This window comes from Lissotriton vulgaris, chromosome 8 (genome assembly GCF_964263255.1).
Source record: "Lissotriton vulgaris chromosome 8, aLisVul1.2, whole genome shotgun sequence".
NCBI lineage: Eukaryota > Metazoa > Chordata > Amphibia > Caudata > Salamandridae > Lissotriton > Lissotriton vulgaris.
Genome location: NC_141696.1, coordinates 645,051,222 through 645,065,610, shown reverse-complemented (window position 1 = coordinate 645,065,610; position 14,389 = coordinate 645,051,222). Strand labels below are relative to the sequence as shown.

Sequence of the window (14,389 nt, the reverse complement as noted above, 5' to 3'; positions counted from 1 at the left end):
TCAACTTACCCACTATACTTGTTTAGGTATGCAGTGTACATCTGCTTAACCAAAAGGGCCAGAGCAAAGGGAAATGTGGTGTGAATGCCATCGTGAATGTAGTCATGAGTAAAGGTGGGACCATATCATTTTTTTGGGGGGTGGAGTAAGATGCTGACCCCTAGAGCGTTGGTGATCAACTGAACATATGGAACATGGATTGGTGGACGAGGACTTGTGGTGACTGGCTTGTGGTAAAATGAAAGCAGTGCTGCTGCTTATGGAGTACGCATTGCTCTGAAACTTTGAACTCTTTGCAGCTGATGTTTGGGTATTGGTCCTGGGTTAAATGCTCTCAATGACAAAAGGCAGCACAAGTTGTTAAGTAATGTTTATGAAGAAAGCTTCTTTTGTAAGACACAGTAGATGGGTTTACCGATTTTTATTTTTTTTATTACCAGATGATTGCTTTTTGATGCTAGAAAGTGCACATTCTATAAAACTGTCATTCTGCATGAATAATAAAGATGAAAAGAACATTCTTATGTTTTTTTTCTTTACAAAGAACAACACTGCATGCTTTATCAAGTTTTCTAATTGGTTTACCTTTCTTGCTTTGTTTCCTTAGATCAAACGTACCTTGAAGGGGAAAGCGATCAAGCCAAAGTCTTCATTGCTGTTTTAGGTTCTTAGGGAACCAACCTTCCAAACACACTCACTGCTAGTTAAGCAGTCCTAGTATGTTTAACACCATTTGCATGTGTAGCAGATGTTGTTTGTTTCTATGAAACAAGTCTTCAGTTCGCTATTGTATAGTGATTTACTTATGATTTACATCCTTTATTGGGCAAGTTCATGTAAGTAGAGATCAAATGTTTCCCTTGTGTAGATTTGTTTTCCTGTATTAATAGCTAGGGGTATATATTTGGTATTTCAAATTTTTCTTGACGAAAGAGTATGTGTTTTTGTCTGTGTGTGTGTGTGTGTGTGTGTGTGTGTGTGTGTGTGTGTATATATATATATATATATATATATATATCCTCAGTGCTGGTGCCGTTGATGGAGGCAGCAACCATCGATACATGAAGACAATTATCATCCGACATAAGGAATGATGAGAGAACACACCAAGTAGTTTTGCACTTTAGTTTCTGTGCAAAACAAGATGCGTTTCGGCAGTAATCCTTTGCCAAGTTTACATTGTGTGCTCCACTGCCCCACAGAAGTATGTGAGGAACCAAGAGAACATAGGAAAAGACTTCCGTTTTGTAGTATGCATTACATTTCATAATGTTCTGCAAAAATGCGTGTAATTTTACTACTTCATTATAACAATAACAAGAGAAATTCATCAACATGTCCCAAATTAATCATCATGATAATTCATAAAATACCAGCATTGTATCTAAGAAATTAATTCACCAATTCAAATAATTATCAATGCATCCTATGTTCAAACACCAAGTTCCAACACATACTGGGAAATCCACCCAACAGTGAATGTTGTCTACGCTTAAAAATAGCACTAAGATGTATGGAAGGTATACACATAAAAAATGCTGAAAGCATTGGGTCCGTTGCTGGGCTGTGCGCCAGTCGCTGCAAATTCACGCTGGCCGTACATTATCGTGGGGGCTTCCCAAGAGTCAGCCTGGAAAATAAACCAGGACTGTAAAAGAGACTAGAAAAACTGGGCAAGTGCCCCTTGGGTATCTACACTGGCAATATTAAATCCAGTCGCCAGATCACTAATGGTCCTAAATAATGACCAAAAGCTAATGAAATGGAAAGCCATCCAGTACCCTCAAAATGCGAAGACATATTGAATTAAAGGCAAGTGCCCAAATATTAGAACTGTGCTACTGCTTGTTAAAAAGTGTCAAAAGTGTGACGAAAGTGAGATGCAAACAAAACAAGTTATTAAAAAATTGGCACATGAATGAAAAGTAGGAATTATGTACCTATTCAGGAGTAATCAACCAATTTGGGTTGTCAGTTCTTCGCTGCTGTTCATTCCAAATTTATTTATTTATTTATGAAATTTGATAAAGCGCGAACAATGGCCCAACGGCGTCTCGGCGCTGTGAACATATGCATCATATTCTCCACTGGTTGTGCATGAGCTATAGAATTACTGATTAAACAGCCAGGTTTTTAACTGTTTGGAATGGAATTCTAGTGTTTAACTCGATGATATATCTCGATTCCAATGTTCGCAACATTTTTTATCTATCCCCACCTCTTGTGTGTTTCATGATACAGTCAATCCCAATAGCATTTAGGTGACTGTTATCACTGTTGTGTTTAACCCTAAAATGACGAGTTACTTCACCAATTTAAATAATTATCAATGCATCATATGTTCAAATACCAAGTTCCAGCACATACTGGGAAATCCACCCAACAGTGAATGTTTTTTACGCTTAAAAATGGCACTAAGATGTATGGCCGGTATACACGTCAAAAATGCTGAAAGCTTTGGGTCTGTTGCTGGGCTCTGCACCAGTCGCCGCAAATGCACGGTGGCCATACATACTCGTGGGGGCTCCCCAAGAGTCAGCCTAGAAAGTAAACCAGGACTGTAAAAGAGACTAGATATACCGGGCAAATGCCCCTTGGGTATCTACACTGGCAATATTAAATCCAGTCACCAGATCACTAATGGTCCTATATAATGACCAAAAGCTAATGAAATGGAAAGTCATCCAGTACCCTCAAAATGTCAAGACATATTGAATCAAAGGCAAGTGCCCAAAATATTCAAATTATGTGCTACTGCGTGTTAAAAAGTGCCAAAAGTGTGACGTAAGTGAGATGCAAGCAAAACAAGTTTAAAAGAAATTGGCACATGAATGCAAAGTAGGAATTATGTATATATTCAAGAGTAGTCAACCAATATGGGTTGTCGGTTCTTCGCTGCTGTAATTCCAAATGGAATTCTAGTGTTTAAATCGATGATGTATCTTGATTCCAATGTTCGCAACATTTTTTATCCATCCCCACCTCTTGTGTGTTTCATGATAGTCAATCCCAATAGCCTTTAGGTGACTGTTATCACTGTTGTGTTTAACCCTAAAATGACGAGCTACAGGGTAACTCAAATCATTGTTGGTGATGGCACGTAAGTGTTGCAAAATTCTCATTTTCTGTTATATTCTTGTGCTCCCAATGTATCGCAGCCCGCAGGGACATTCCAATAAATGTATTGCAAACTCAATGGTGTAGATAATACATTTAGGAATACTTCTAGGTTTGCCATTTACAATGGAGTAACTCTACAACTTTGGCGATTTTTGCAGGCCTTACAAAATCTGCATGGGTAGAAGCCTCCCCTTGTCTTGTCAAGCCAATTGGATTGTGATCTGTGTTCCTGGTAGCTATGTACTAAGGAATTCCCTCAGCGACTTAGATCGTCTGTATGTCACCTGTGGTGCAATTCCTATGGAGCTACCAATGATGGGATCTGTGACCAGGCGATTCCAATGTTTTTTTAGCATACGTCTAAATAGTATGGATCTCTTACTGTGTGTGGTAATGAGCCTAGGCCTATTGTCCTAATTCCGGTTTCTGTCTGTTATGTAATGTATATTGCAAAACTGAAGTCTTTTCTCTATGTTCTCTTGGTTCCTCTCGTATTTCTGTGGGGGGTGGAGCACACGATGTAAACTTGGCAAAGGTTTACTGCCGAAACGTGTCGTCTTTTGCACATAAACTAAAGTGCAAAACTGCTTAGTGTGTCCTCTCATCATTCCTTATGTCGATGATAATTGTCTTCATATATGTGTGTGTGTGTGTGTGTGTGTGTGTGTGTGTGTGTGTGTGTGTGTGTGTGTATATATATATATATCGAACCATTTTTTGCCTCTCTCCACTTCACGGCCGGCGAAGAAAGAGTCAGACTCCAATATGTTGTGGCAAATTTAGGTCTTTATTCTTACAGCTTTATGACTTGTTTCGGGTAGCAGAGTATCCTTGTTCACATGCGGAAACGCAGTCCGCCAACTGTTTTTATACTTTTGTTTTTTTGCTTTTTTGCATTCCCCCTTGTCATGTGATCACTGTAAACATGAAAAACATACTACATTGCTTGTTTTCCTCCTAGTCTGTTTTTATAATTGCTGTTGACTATTGTTATTCTGACATATCCAATATTGTTCACATATCAGGTAAAGTGCAAGTGCTTATTTGTAACTGCTTAAATGTAGGGATGTCATGAAATGATAAATCTTAACGGTTCAATATTACAAATTGCCATGATCATGTTATAAATAATAGATAACTTTTCTTCCACATAAATAATTATATATTATGTAATTCATTTCATGATAATAAATATATACAAAATAAATATATATATATATAAAATGTGTAAAAAGACCTGTTTAACATTTCGACATATTTACAATAAAAAGAGAATTGGATATCAATATCATCTTAGTTGATAGTGCAAAGCTCGTATTTTGTAAACATGTGGGAGCACAGATAGTTTAAGTGTACAGTGCTGGTAAAAGTGAATGGTAAATAATTAGTGTTCGGCTCGGGCAATCTCATTTACCAAACTTTAAAGTGCAATTACTATAATATTGTGTTGGTGCATGACTAAATATAAAAATATATATGGGGAGTTAAAAACAAAAACAAACGTGGGGTTTTGCAGCCGAGGATCTCTAAATACATTATATATATATCAAAGCTCCAAGTTTCCCACCAGTTGAAGACGCACTCTGACATCCACTGCTGCAAACTTCATGAGGTAAAAGCCGGATCAGCGAGAGGATCCAGTTTACAGCATGCATGTCGATTCACGCCGGACGCATTTCGTGCTCATTGCACTCTTCAGTGGCGCAACAGTCATTTTGGCATAGAGGCCACACCTCCCACTTAAAAATATGAGCCCTGCAATGGGCGACTCAAATGAGTCTGCGTTTGTTTGTGGGTCTTGTAGTGAGTGCCTCAGTTATGTGCCACTGTCTGAGCGGTTTCAAGCCCACCAATGGGCCGCCACTCGCACATCCGGCTTGTGTGTGTGTGTGTGTGTGTATATATATATATGTCAACTCCTCCAAGAAAGAGCAGAGGCCACGTTAGGGAAAAAAACACGGAGGCATCTTTATTCAGACTGAATACTCGGCGAATGCATTTCGGCTTCGTTAAGCCTTCCTCAGCGCCCACAGTCATTAGCAGTTGATAGCGTCAGCGTGGTTGTGAATATCTTGCCCCATGCTGATATGCTGTGTTCCGCTCCGCCCCAAAGCCTTTGTCCATGCTCACCTGTTGCAGATTACATAATGTGAGCAAACTGCAACACCCAGAGTTCATCACTTCATCCAGGTAGGTAATGCGGGGGTGGAATGAATCTGCGGAGTTCAGTGCACCACGATGACATTGAATCCAACTGGCTGTGTAGTATCTGAATTCATATGGCCCCTTGGGTCCCCAGACCGCATACACCACCAAAACACAAGAAATATTTCGGCGGGGGCAGACATGAAAATCACGTTAGCCCAGCGCAAAGTTAAATAACCCCATCACCGCCCTTTCTCCTCCTGTGTTCAGTGGTGGGCCATGGCTCATCCAATACCTTGGAAAATGAAAACAGCAACAGTCCGTTTCTGCAAAAAGCCAGTGATAGCCAGGCCAACTTGAAAATGCGGGGGCCTCTGTTGCGTGTCTCTGGCTGACACGCTGAAATACAAAAGCCAACTCCTCCAAGAAAGAGCAGAGGCCATGTTAGGGGAAAAATATATATATGTCTTCTCATCCGTAAATCCACTTGCAAGGAAAGAAGAAGCGCTGACCCAAGGTTCTTTGTACCAGGTAATTTTTATTTTTTAGTCACCCTGCATTGCCGCCATGACGCATTTCAGCCCCACCTGGGCCTTGATCACATGACGCGTTGTGTTTGTGTAAGGGAACATTTAAAGTGCAAGTGCGAATTACAATTAATCTCAGCTGATTAGTGCACAGTAAACAGGAAAAAATACTCTTTCTCAAATGTCAACATGATACACAAACAAGGGATAATCAGGAGGAACATTTTGATAAATAACAGCGTGAATGCATACTCATGAAACAAGGACATACTCAAATACAATAATAAATATATGTATATAAAATGTAGTTTGTAATGACAGGGTAAAATATTGAGCATTTAAAATCTATAAAAACATTAAATAATGTGAAAAAAGCTAAAAATGCCAATTTTAATACCACAATGGTATGAATAAATTGTACCCTGTATGTCCTAATAGTAACAGTGTTAAGTGCTAATGACGCTAGAAATGTATCCATGTGGAAAAGATGACCTATTGATTGTACTCCCTTGACATACAGCCCAAGTGGGCAAATGTGTATATTTATAATCCTAATTTTCAGCTGTTTTTCAAAAGATAGACTAACAAACACGAATAATCCTTGAGCCAGCCGGTACAAGGAGTGCATTAATATGGGTTAAATATCCTTAATGAATCTATAACCATAAACCAATCCGGTAAATAAATATGTGCTAAAAGTTTAAAAAACATTTTTGGGAGAACTTTGCGCAATATGTACACATTTCATTCAGGATATGGAGGATTAAAAAACGAAGGACAAACCACATTGATCAAAGGCAAGTGTATAAATCCTGGCCGGCCTTCAGCCCCATTGGCGACTTTGTATTAAGTTCCAGTATGTAACGTGTTTCTAACAGGCGGAGGGTGCCTTCACGGTTACCACCCCTCCGGAGTGGTGGAACACAATCAATTGCATAGTAACTAAGATGTGTTGGGTTACTTTCGCGAGCCACCTCAAAGTGTCTAGCCACAGGCTATGCCTGATCTTTATTGGTAATGGCTCGTATGTGTTGGAGTATTCTTTTATGTACTGGTGGTTTAGTACTGCCAATGTACCTTAACCACATCGCTGCTACAGGAATTTTCCTGCTGTGCTGCTTGTTTATGAACAGGGTGTGGTCGTGACGGAACCATTCCGTCATCAGCACAGCTCAACCGTGACTGATGACGGAATGGTTCCGTCACCAGCATCGAAGGGGTTAAAGCACATGGACATTCCAAAACATACACGGCATGGTCTGTTTTGCAATTGAGTCTTTTATTCATACATACTGGATTAGGCTTGAAAGGTGCTGTATAATCCTTTCTATGTTTAGCAAATTTACAAGCCTTACATGTTACACATTTCGTAAAGCCCTTCTGTGATGATAACCAATTAGTGGGTGTTCTAATTTCTGGACTGTTTTTAACCAGGCAGTTGCCCATAGACCTAGCCTTCCTGAAAGTCAGTTGAGATTTATGACATTGTATAGACAGTTCCCCACCAATTATAGGGTCATTCAAGTCAAGTCATAATGGTCTTTATTCGATCACATAATCATAAGACATTTACAGTTTAAAATACTAAACATAAAACATTTAAGAATTATCTAATAATAGGAACCCTGCAAGGTGATCCAAAGTACATAATCTGGTTGTGCACATTACAATAAGGTAATATAAAATTCATTAACAATAATATCAATAAAAACATTCACCATATAAATACCAGGTATAAAATAAAACTGATTTACAATCACAACTAAAAGTTCATTGATCATATTGACCATGGGCACGGATAATCCACATGGCATGTAAAAGTTTAGAGGTAGCGATTATGGTTGACTCGTTCTCATCTGTTTTTAAAATCCTTATTGCCTCAATACCTGAGGTAATCCCCATAGACTGACAAATCGGTTTTAACCATTTATGCCTCACATTCCGATAGGCCGGGCAGATAAATAGAACCTGGCCAATAGTTTCCTGTTCAGTTATACAAAACGGACAATTTGTACTTGAACCTGCAGCCCATTTACCTGTAAATGAATTAATAGGAAGAGTACCTATCCTAAATTGATGGAACCATCTCCTATCACAAGGAACCGTTATAAGGTCCCAATACTTTTCATAGGCAGGTACATGTTTGAGTTCTAGGTAAGCCCTAGACAGGGACGAACTATTCATAGTCGAAAAATGTCTTGTCATAACCATGTTCCAATATAATTCTTTAAGGTCTTTGCGGGACGGGAAGGTAGCTTTAGTTGGATTTTGCCACAATATAATCAAATCCTAATCACGCAATAGTTGCTTAATCTGCTTTAACCACAGGATTTTACCTACACCAAAAATATCCCTGACCTCCAGAAGAGCATGAGCATATTCAGTAAGTTCTGGGGTAACCCAGAGCCTCCTCCAGTAGGCGAAGGGTCTACAACGGGCCATATCCTCCAAATATTCACATCCTAGGTCATAAAAGAGTGGTAAAGTTGGGGTAGATTGTGGTAAACCTGTAATACACCTCATAAATTTATTCTGCGAGATCGAAAGTGCAGTTAAGTTACTAAAACCCCATAGTTCTGCCCCATATAACACTGACGCTGACATTTTTGCGTTATAAATTTTCACTATAGGGGCAATCGGTTTAGTGTGAGATAGACAGTGTCCTTTAACCAAGGCTCCAGACAGTTGGGCATGTCTGAGCAATAACATGTCCAGATGTGAATTCCACTTGAGTTTTGAACTTAATGTAATACCTAGATACAGAAAAACATTAGTCTGCTCCAGAACAATGTTATTCATAGTCACTAACCCCTTTACTAGGTTCTGTTTATGGAGAACCATAAACTTGGTCTTGTCTACATTTATAATAAGTCCATAATCCTCACAAAATGACTCAAATCTTGTAATTGCGTCTGGAGACCTTGCTGAGTTTTTGAAAGTAGAAGGGTATCATCGGCCAACATTAACAAGGGGATTTTACTGCCAATTAATATCGGGGCGTCAGTAGGGTAGTCATCATAATATTTTGTCACCTTATTGATGTAGAGTGAGAATAAAGTTCGTGCCAGAACACACCCCTGCCTAACCCCTTTATCGACCTTGAATCTATCGGTCACCTGGCCATGCAAACCCCAGCGGACTTGGGCGTAATTACCTTGATGATTTTTAATCAAAAAAGACAACAAGTCCCTAAGCAAACCTTGTTCAGCCAAAACATCCCACAGCCTAGCTCTTGAGACCAAGTCAAAAGTCGACTTTAAGTCTACAAAAACGACGTAGATTCTTCCACCGTTAAGGATAACAACGCGCCAATAAATTAACACAAATCTAAAAATCTGGTCAATTGTACTTTGGTGAGAGCGGAAACCCGCCTGTAACGGGGATAGAATATTACAATCATCAATCCAGTCTAAAATACGGGTCAACACAAGCCTAGCCGTCACCTTTTGCAAACAATCGATCAGGCTAATGGGCCTATAGTTTCCTGGATCAGATCTATCCCCCTTTTTAAAAACGGGTAATATCTCTGCACCTTTCCAGGATTCCGGAATTGGGGAGCCTTTGGCAACTGCATTTACAAGAAGCTGTATATATGGTATCCAAAGAGCCTTATTGTATAAAAACAAATCTGCGGGGACACAATCAAGCCCGGGGGCTCTGCCACTCCGTACACAATTTTAGAGCTACTTCTACCTCCTCTAAAGAGAAATTCAGTGCAGGAAGATCTATTTATTTATCCAAGAACCCCTGTGTTAAAACATGATCTCCCGGATCAATAGCAAATTGATTATCTGAAAGAGACACGTTAGTGATAGATTCCTTACCTTAGAATATCCCCAGGCGTCAGACTGGATCCGGAAATTTTTGCGTAGCAATACCCCTGCGCGCCGGTAGGAGTTGTCTGCGGCTCCGCGTCCGTCGCCGGCGTCGTTAGCTCTGGAATGACATCGTCGGAGTACTTAGAAGCCGCCCATGCGCGCTGACGTCCGTTCTTCTTTTCCCGGAGAAGCTCTACCCCTAGTCATTTAGTCATTTTTTGACTAAACTTTTGATCTTTTTGATCATTTCCATCTTCGAGTCTTCAACTCTGTCGGTGCCGGTAGGGATGCCTGGGTTCAAACCCTGCTCGAAGTGCGACCGACTGATGTCGGTTACGGACCTCCATCGCCGGTGCCTGAAGTGCTTAGGACTCGATCACGACGACCGCACCTGCTCCGACTGCCGGGCCCTGACGTCGAAGGCTAGGCGGGAGCGGTCCCGCAAGCGGCTCGAGCTCCGGCAGTTGGCCCTGCGCCGCACCAGGTCCCGGTCCCGGTCCGGTCCCACGTGAGGTCGAGGGACAGGTCGCGGGGTCGGAGTCATCGCAGCTCCGGGAGTGGACACCGGTCGTCGGGATCCAAGTCCTCAGGTAGGAGGCATGAGAGGTCGGAGAGACGTCATCATTCCTCCGCTCGCACGATGCGGCCGGGGGCTTGGGCGACACCGCCCACGCGGCTCCGCAGGAGTCTCAAGCGTCGCCGCCTGCACCTCACCTTCGGGTCCCTGGGCACAGCGCGGAGGAGATCGAGCTGTACCTCATGGCCATGAGGTCCCTCCCTCCGCAGTCGGGTTCCGTGGCGCCTCCGGGCCCAACGGTCCCGACTGGAGGCCCTAGCGGGTCGGGTGCTTCGGCCCCGACGCCGTCGGGTGCCTCGGCTCCGGCGCCGCCGTCGACTTCGGTCCCGGCGCCGCAGGACCTCACTGGATCCGGATCCGGGTCGTCGCCGGTCGACCTCACTGTGAGAAGTTGGCCTGGTATATGATGCTCACTAGTTCTAGTGATCACCTTGTACCATGCCAAGCAACCCTTATGATGATCGGTTGTAAGTCAACCTTATAGACCAGTTACCCTAGTGGTAACGTGGACAAAGCAGTCTTAGGCTAAACTCTGAAAGGCATGTGAAGCAAGTTGTTTTGCCATATACAACCCCCTTGAATACCACATGAAAGGACACCACACAGATATATATTAAAAATATATATATATTTATTAACTACAAATATCCCCTATACTCTTTATGAGCACAGAAGCACAAGCGTTAAAACAAAACACAGTTGGAATACACAAAAGTTGCACAATATTGATGAGCCCTAGGGGCCACCTAAACCATATACTAAGAAAGTGGTATAAGAGATACCAATCGAAAAGGAAACAGGCCTAGGGCCTTGGGAATCGCTGGAGCTGATCGGGACTAGCAGTGACTAAGTCGGGAAAGGCCCGCGGGACTCGGGTGCAGTGTTTAAAGTGCACGCACTCACCAATGCAATGTCTATGGTGCGTAAAAGTTATAAAGTTAGTTAGTTAGGAACCTTCCGAGTGACCTAGAGGAGTGAAACTTAAGACACAGACACTAGAGGTGTGTACCAGTGTGGGAACACCGGCGTTGCTGAGTTACCTCACCCACAGGACGCGGGTGCATAGGGTCGAAGTAGTGTCTGGTTTCGTCACGCTGGTCGATGGTGCTTGGAGCTGAAGATGCTGCAGGCGGCTCGATGTGAAGAGTTCCGGTGGATCCAAGGGTGGATCTGAAGTTGTGAAGACCTGAAAGCAGAGGGGACAATGTTCAATGTCACTAGCTAGTGACTACCGTGGAACCAAATTGGAACCAGGCGATGTCTGGTGCAACAGGCGTTGAGGTGTAGCTTCTCTCTGCAGCCACGTGGACACGAAGAGGTCGAGGACGTCCAGGAGTCAATCACGAGCTGTCCCACGCAGGCTTCTCGCTGTTGGCGGTGTCGGCAACTTCATTGGAGCAAACAGGCCTTGGCTAATGCAAGCCACGCAGGAATCGAAAAAGGCTTTTCACTCGGACCAGCAAGGTCAGAGCGGGTGCTCCCTTTTACAGGAGCGAGGGCAAGTTTGGAACAACCAGACCCGCAGTGTAGTTTGTAGGTTTCATCGCCAAGATGGCCGCTGACCACGTGGCAAGTGGTCTGGATGGCGCGTCGAGTGGCACAATGCAATAGGGCCCCACGCAGATCGTGGAGATGCTGGGGGGCTGATCTTCGGTGCAAGGGCTGCTCGGTGGTGGGGCTTCTCAGTCCCCAAAGCACAACGTCGAGGGTGCCTCGGATGCTGCGCAGTCAGCTTCTCGGGGGTCTTTCAAGAGGTCCGGTCCCACGTCTCGCGGTGCCTCCACGGGTCCCTTCTTTGCAGGGACTGTGGATCGGGCTGTGAGAAGTCTGGGAGTCTGGGTCTTGTCAGGCTCTGGGCTCGGGCTCCGGCGGGAGGCGGCGGCAAAGCAGACGTCGAGTTGCTGGATGGTGCCTGTGTTCACAGGGTGGCCACTCCTAGGCCACAAGGGAGATGCTCTTCAGTCTTCTGTGCAGCAGAATGTCGAAGTCCAGTCGTCTTCTTAGTTTCAAGTTGATTCAGGATGATCTGAGGTGCTATGGCACTGCTCCCACTCTTATTCCCAATCTAAGGGGTGGATCACCTGCTAGGTCCGTCCTCTGGGTGGGACCAGGAAGGGGCGCGGTTACACCCCCTTTCCTTTGTCCAGCTCCTCGCCAGCCCTGGGTCTGGAAAGTTCCAGGACCGGTTTGGACTGGCTTATGCACGGGGACACCTTGTGTGCCCCGGGCATGTCTGATTCTATTCAGCCCTGTCCTACCCAATACACAAAATCCTGTCTGGGGTGGTGCTCGCACCTCCCAAGACAGGAAACCCTTTGTCCAAGCCTCCCTCGCTGGAAGGACTCCCAGCAGCAGGAGGTCAGACTTGTCTGTGGTGGCAGCATCCATTTTGTGATGCTGAGGCTCTGGCTAACTTTAACCGGGGTTAAGGCTACGTACATGTTGTGTCCCTCTAGAAGGGTGGAATGCTATCCCCGTCGACAGAACTGTCGAGGGGATAGTATTCCAAATCGTATGAGACCTTACTCGACATGTTTTTATAAAGCCAAACCAAAGTTAGCATATAACCGCGAGGATTATAATGCACTTAAGAGTATATGGTATGGCAATATCCCGGAACAGCTAAGGGAGTTGTTCCCGACAGCTGCAGACAGGCTCAGCTCATGCTAGAGCACCATCTCACATAAAACCAAGCACTCTGCCTCCAGGATTGTTAAGGCCTGCCATAGGAGTGACTTATAGGTTACTATGTGTCCAGTTAGGTTAGATATAGATATACTATATCTAAGTAAGAGGTGATTACACCAACTTACCCCAGCTGAGTGATCAGCCAGTTGTGTCAAATATGGAGGCTAGGCCAGGGGTGGCACAATGCATGCTGCAGCCCCTGGTAGGCCTTGGCTACACCTATGCCCTGGGTACCTATGGTACACTGTTACAGGGGCCTATAAGGTGAACCAGTTCCAATTATGTTATGCACCTAGGGTACATGGAGTCCATTTTAAGGAGAGAGCAATCAGCCTGGGGCCCTGAATAGCAGGATCCCAGGCCAACTATGTCAAAAACCAGCTAAACACCAGGCAAAAAGTTTGGGGGTAACCATAGTCAGATATCCACCTTCCTACACTCACGACCTCACCGGTGCCGGCCCCACGGGTGTCGCCCACTGTGGACACCGTCCCCAATGTTTCCTGCGGTCCGACTCTGGCGCCGGACCGGCGCCTATTCAGTCGGCCTTTGGAGATTTTTATCTCCATGAGGTGGCCCTGTCTACTAATCCTGTTTTACAGGAGACGGGTGACGAGGAAGATTGGGAGGGGTCTGAGGACCCTCTGGCACAGGAGTGCCAGTCTCAACAGGACTGGACATATGAGCTTGGGGAGGCCAGTGGTATTGACACATCGCCAGACACTGGATTTGTCTCCCCTCCGACTGTGGCTTCGGAGGAGTGGTCTAGATATAGTGTAGTGTTGACAAAGGCAGCCAAGGCCTTACACCTTGAGCTACCCGTCCCGGCCGTGAGGACTAACCTCCTCACTGAGGTCCTCAAACCGCAGTCAAGCTCCAGCGAGCCTCTGCTGCCGTTCAATGAGGCCTTGTGTGACGTTCTTGTGGGCACTTGGTCCAGGCCCGCCTGTGGATAGGAACGTGGCCAGACGCTACCGCCCGGCCCCGGGCGACCCATGCTTTTTGTCCACCCACCCCACCCCCGAGAGCCTGGTCATCCAGGCCTCGAATTCCCAGACCGCATTCCTGTCGGCCCCGCCCGACCGAGAATCCAAGAGATACGAACAGTTCGGGAAGAAGGTGTTCTCGTCTGTAAGCTTAGGGCTGCAGTCTGTTAATACCGCCTGTCTCTTGGGCCGCTACACCCACACTCTGTGGGATGCAGTTGCGGACGTGCTGCCACAATGTCCGGAGGAGGTCTGGGCTAAACTCGCCCAAACCCTTGCGGAGGGACAAGATGCAGCGCGTTATTCCATCCAGTGTGGGCTGGATACAATGGACTCACTGGGCAGGGCGATGGCAACGACGGTGGCGGTTCGACGCCATGCCTGGTTGAGATCCGCCAACTTCTCGGCCGATGTCCAGGCCACACTTCTGACATGCCGTTCGATGGCCGTCGCCTCTTCGGCGACAATGCAGACCATGCGCTGGAAGGACTCCAGGGCTACGGCCAAGTCCTTGGGCCTCTCGGCCCC

General features: G+C 44.9%; 1 protein-coding gene across 1 annotated transcript in view; it reads left to right on the top strand.

The window, feature by feature from the left end:
• NFKBIZ (NFKB inhibitor zeta) overlaps positions 1-2,801 on the top strand; it is a 520,270-nt gene extending 517,469 nt beyond the window's left edge. The window contains exon 12 of the mRNA XM_086934523.1: positions 608-2,801. Coding sequence (XP_086790649.1) covers positions 608-664 — 57 coding nt within the window. The 3' untranslated portion in view covers positions 665-2,801. The remainder of the gene's footprint in view (positions 1-607) is intronic.
• Positions 2,802-14,389: the final 11,588 nt, after the last annotated feature.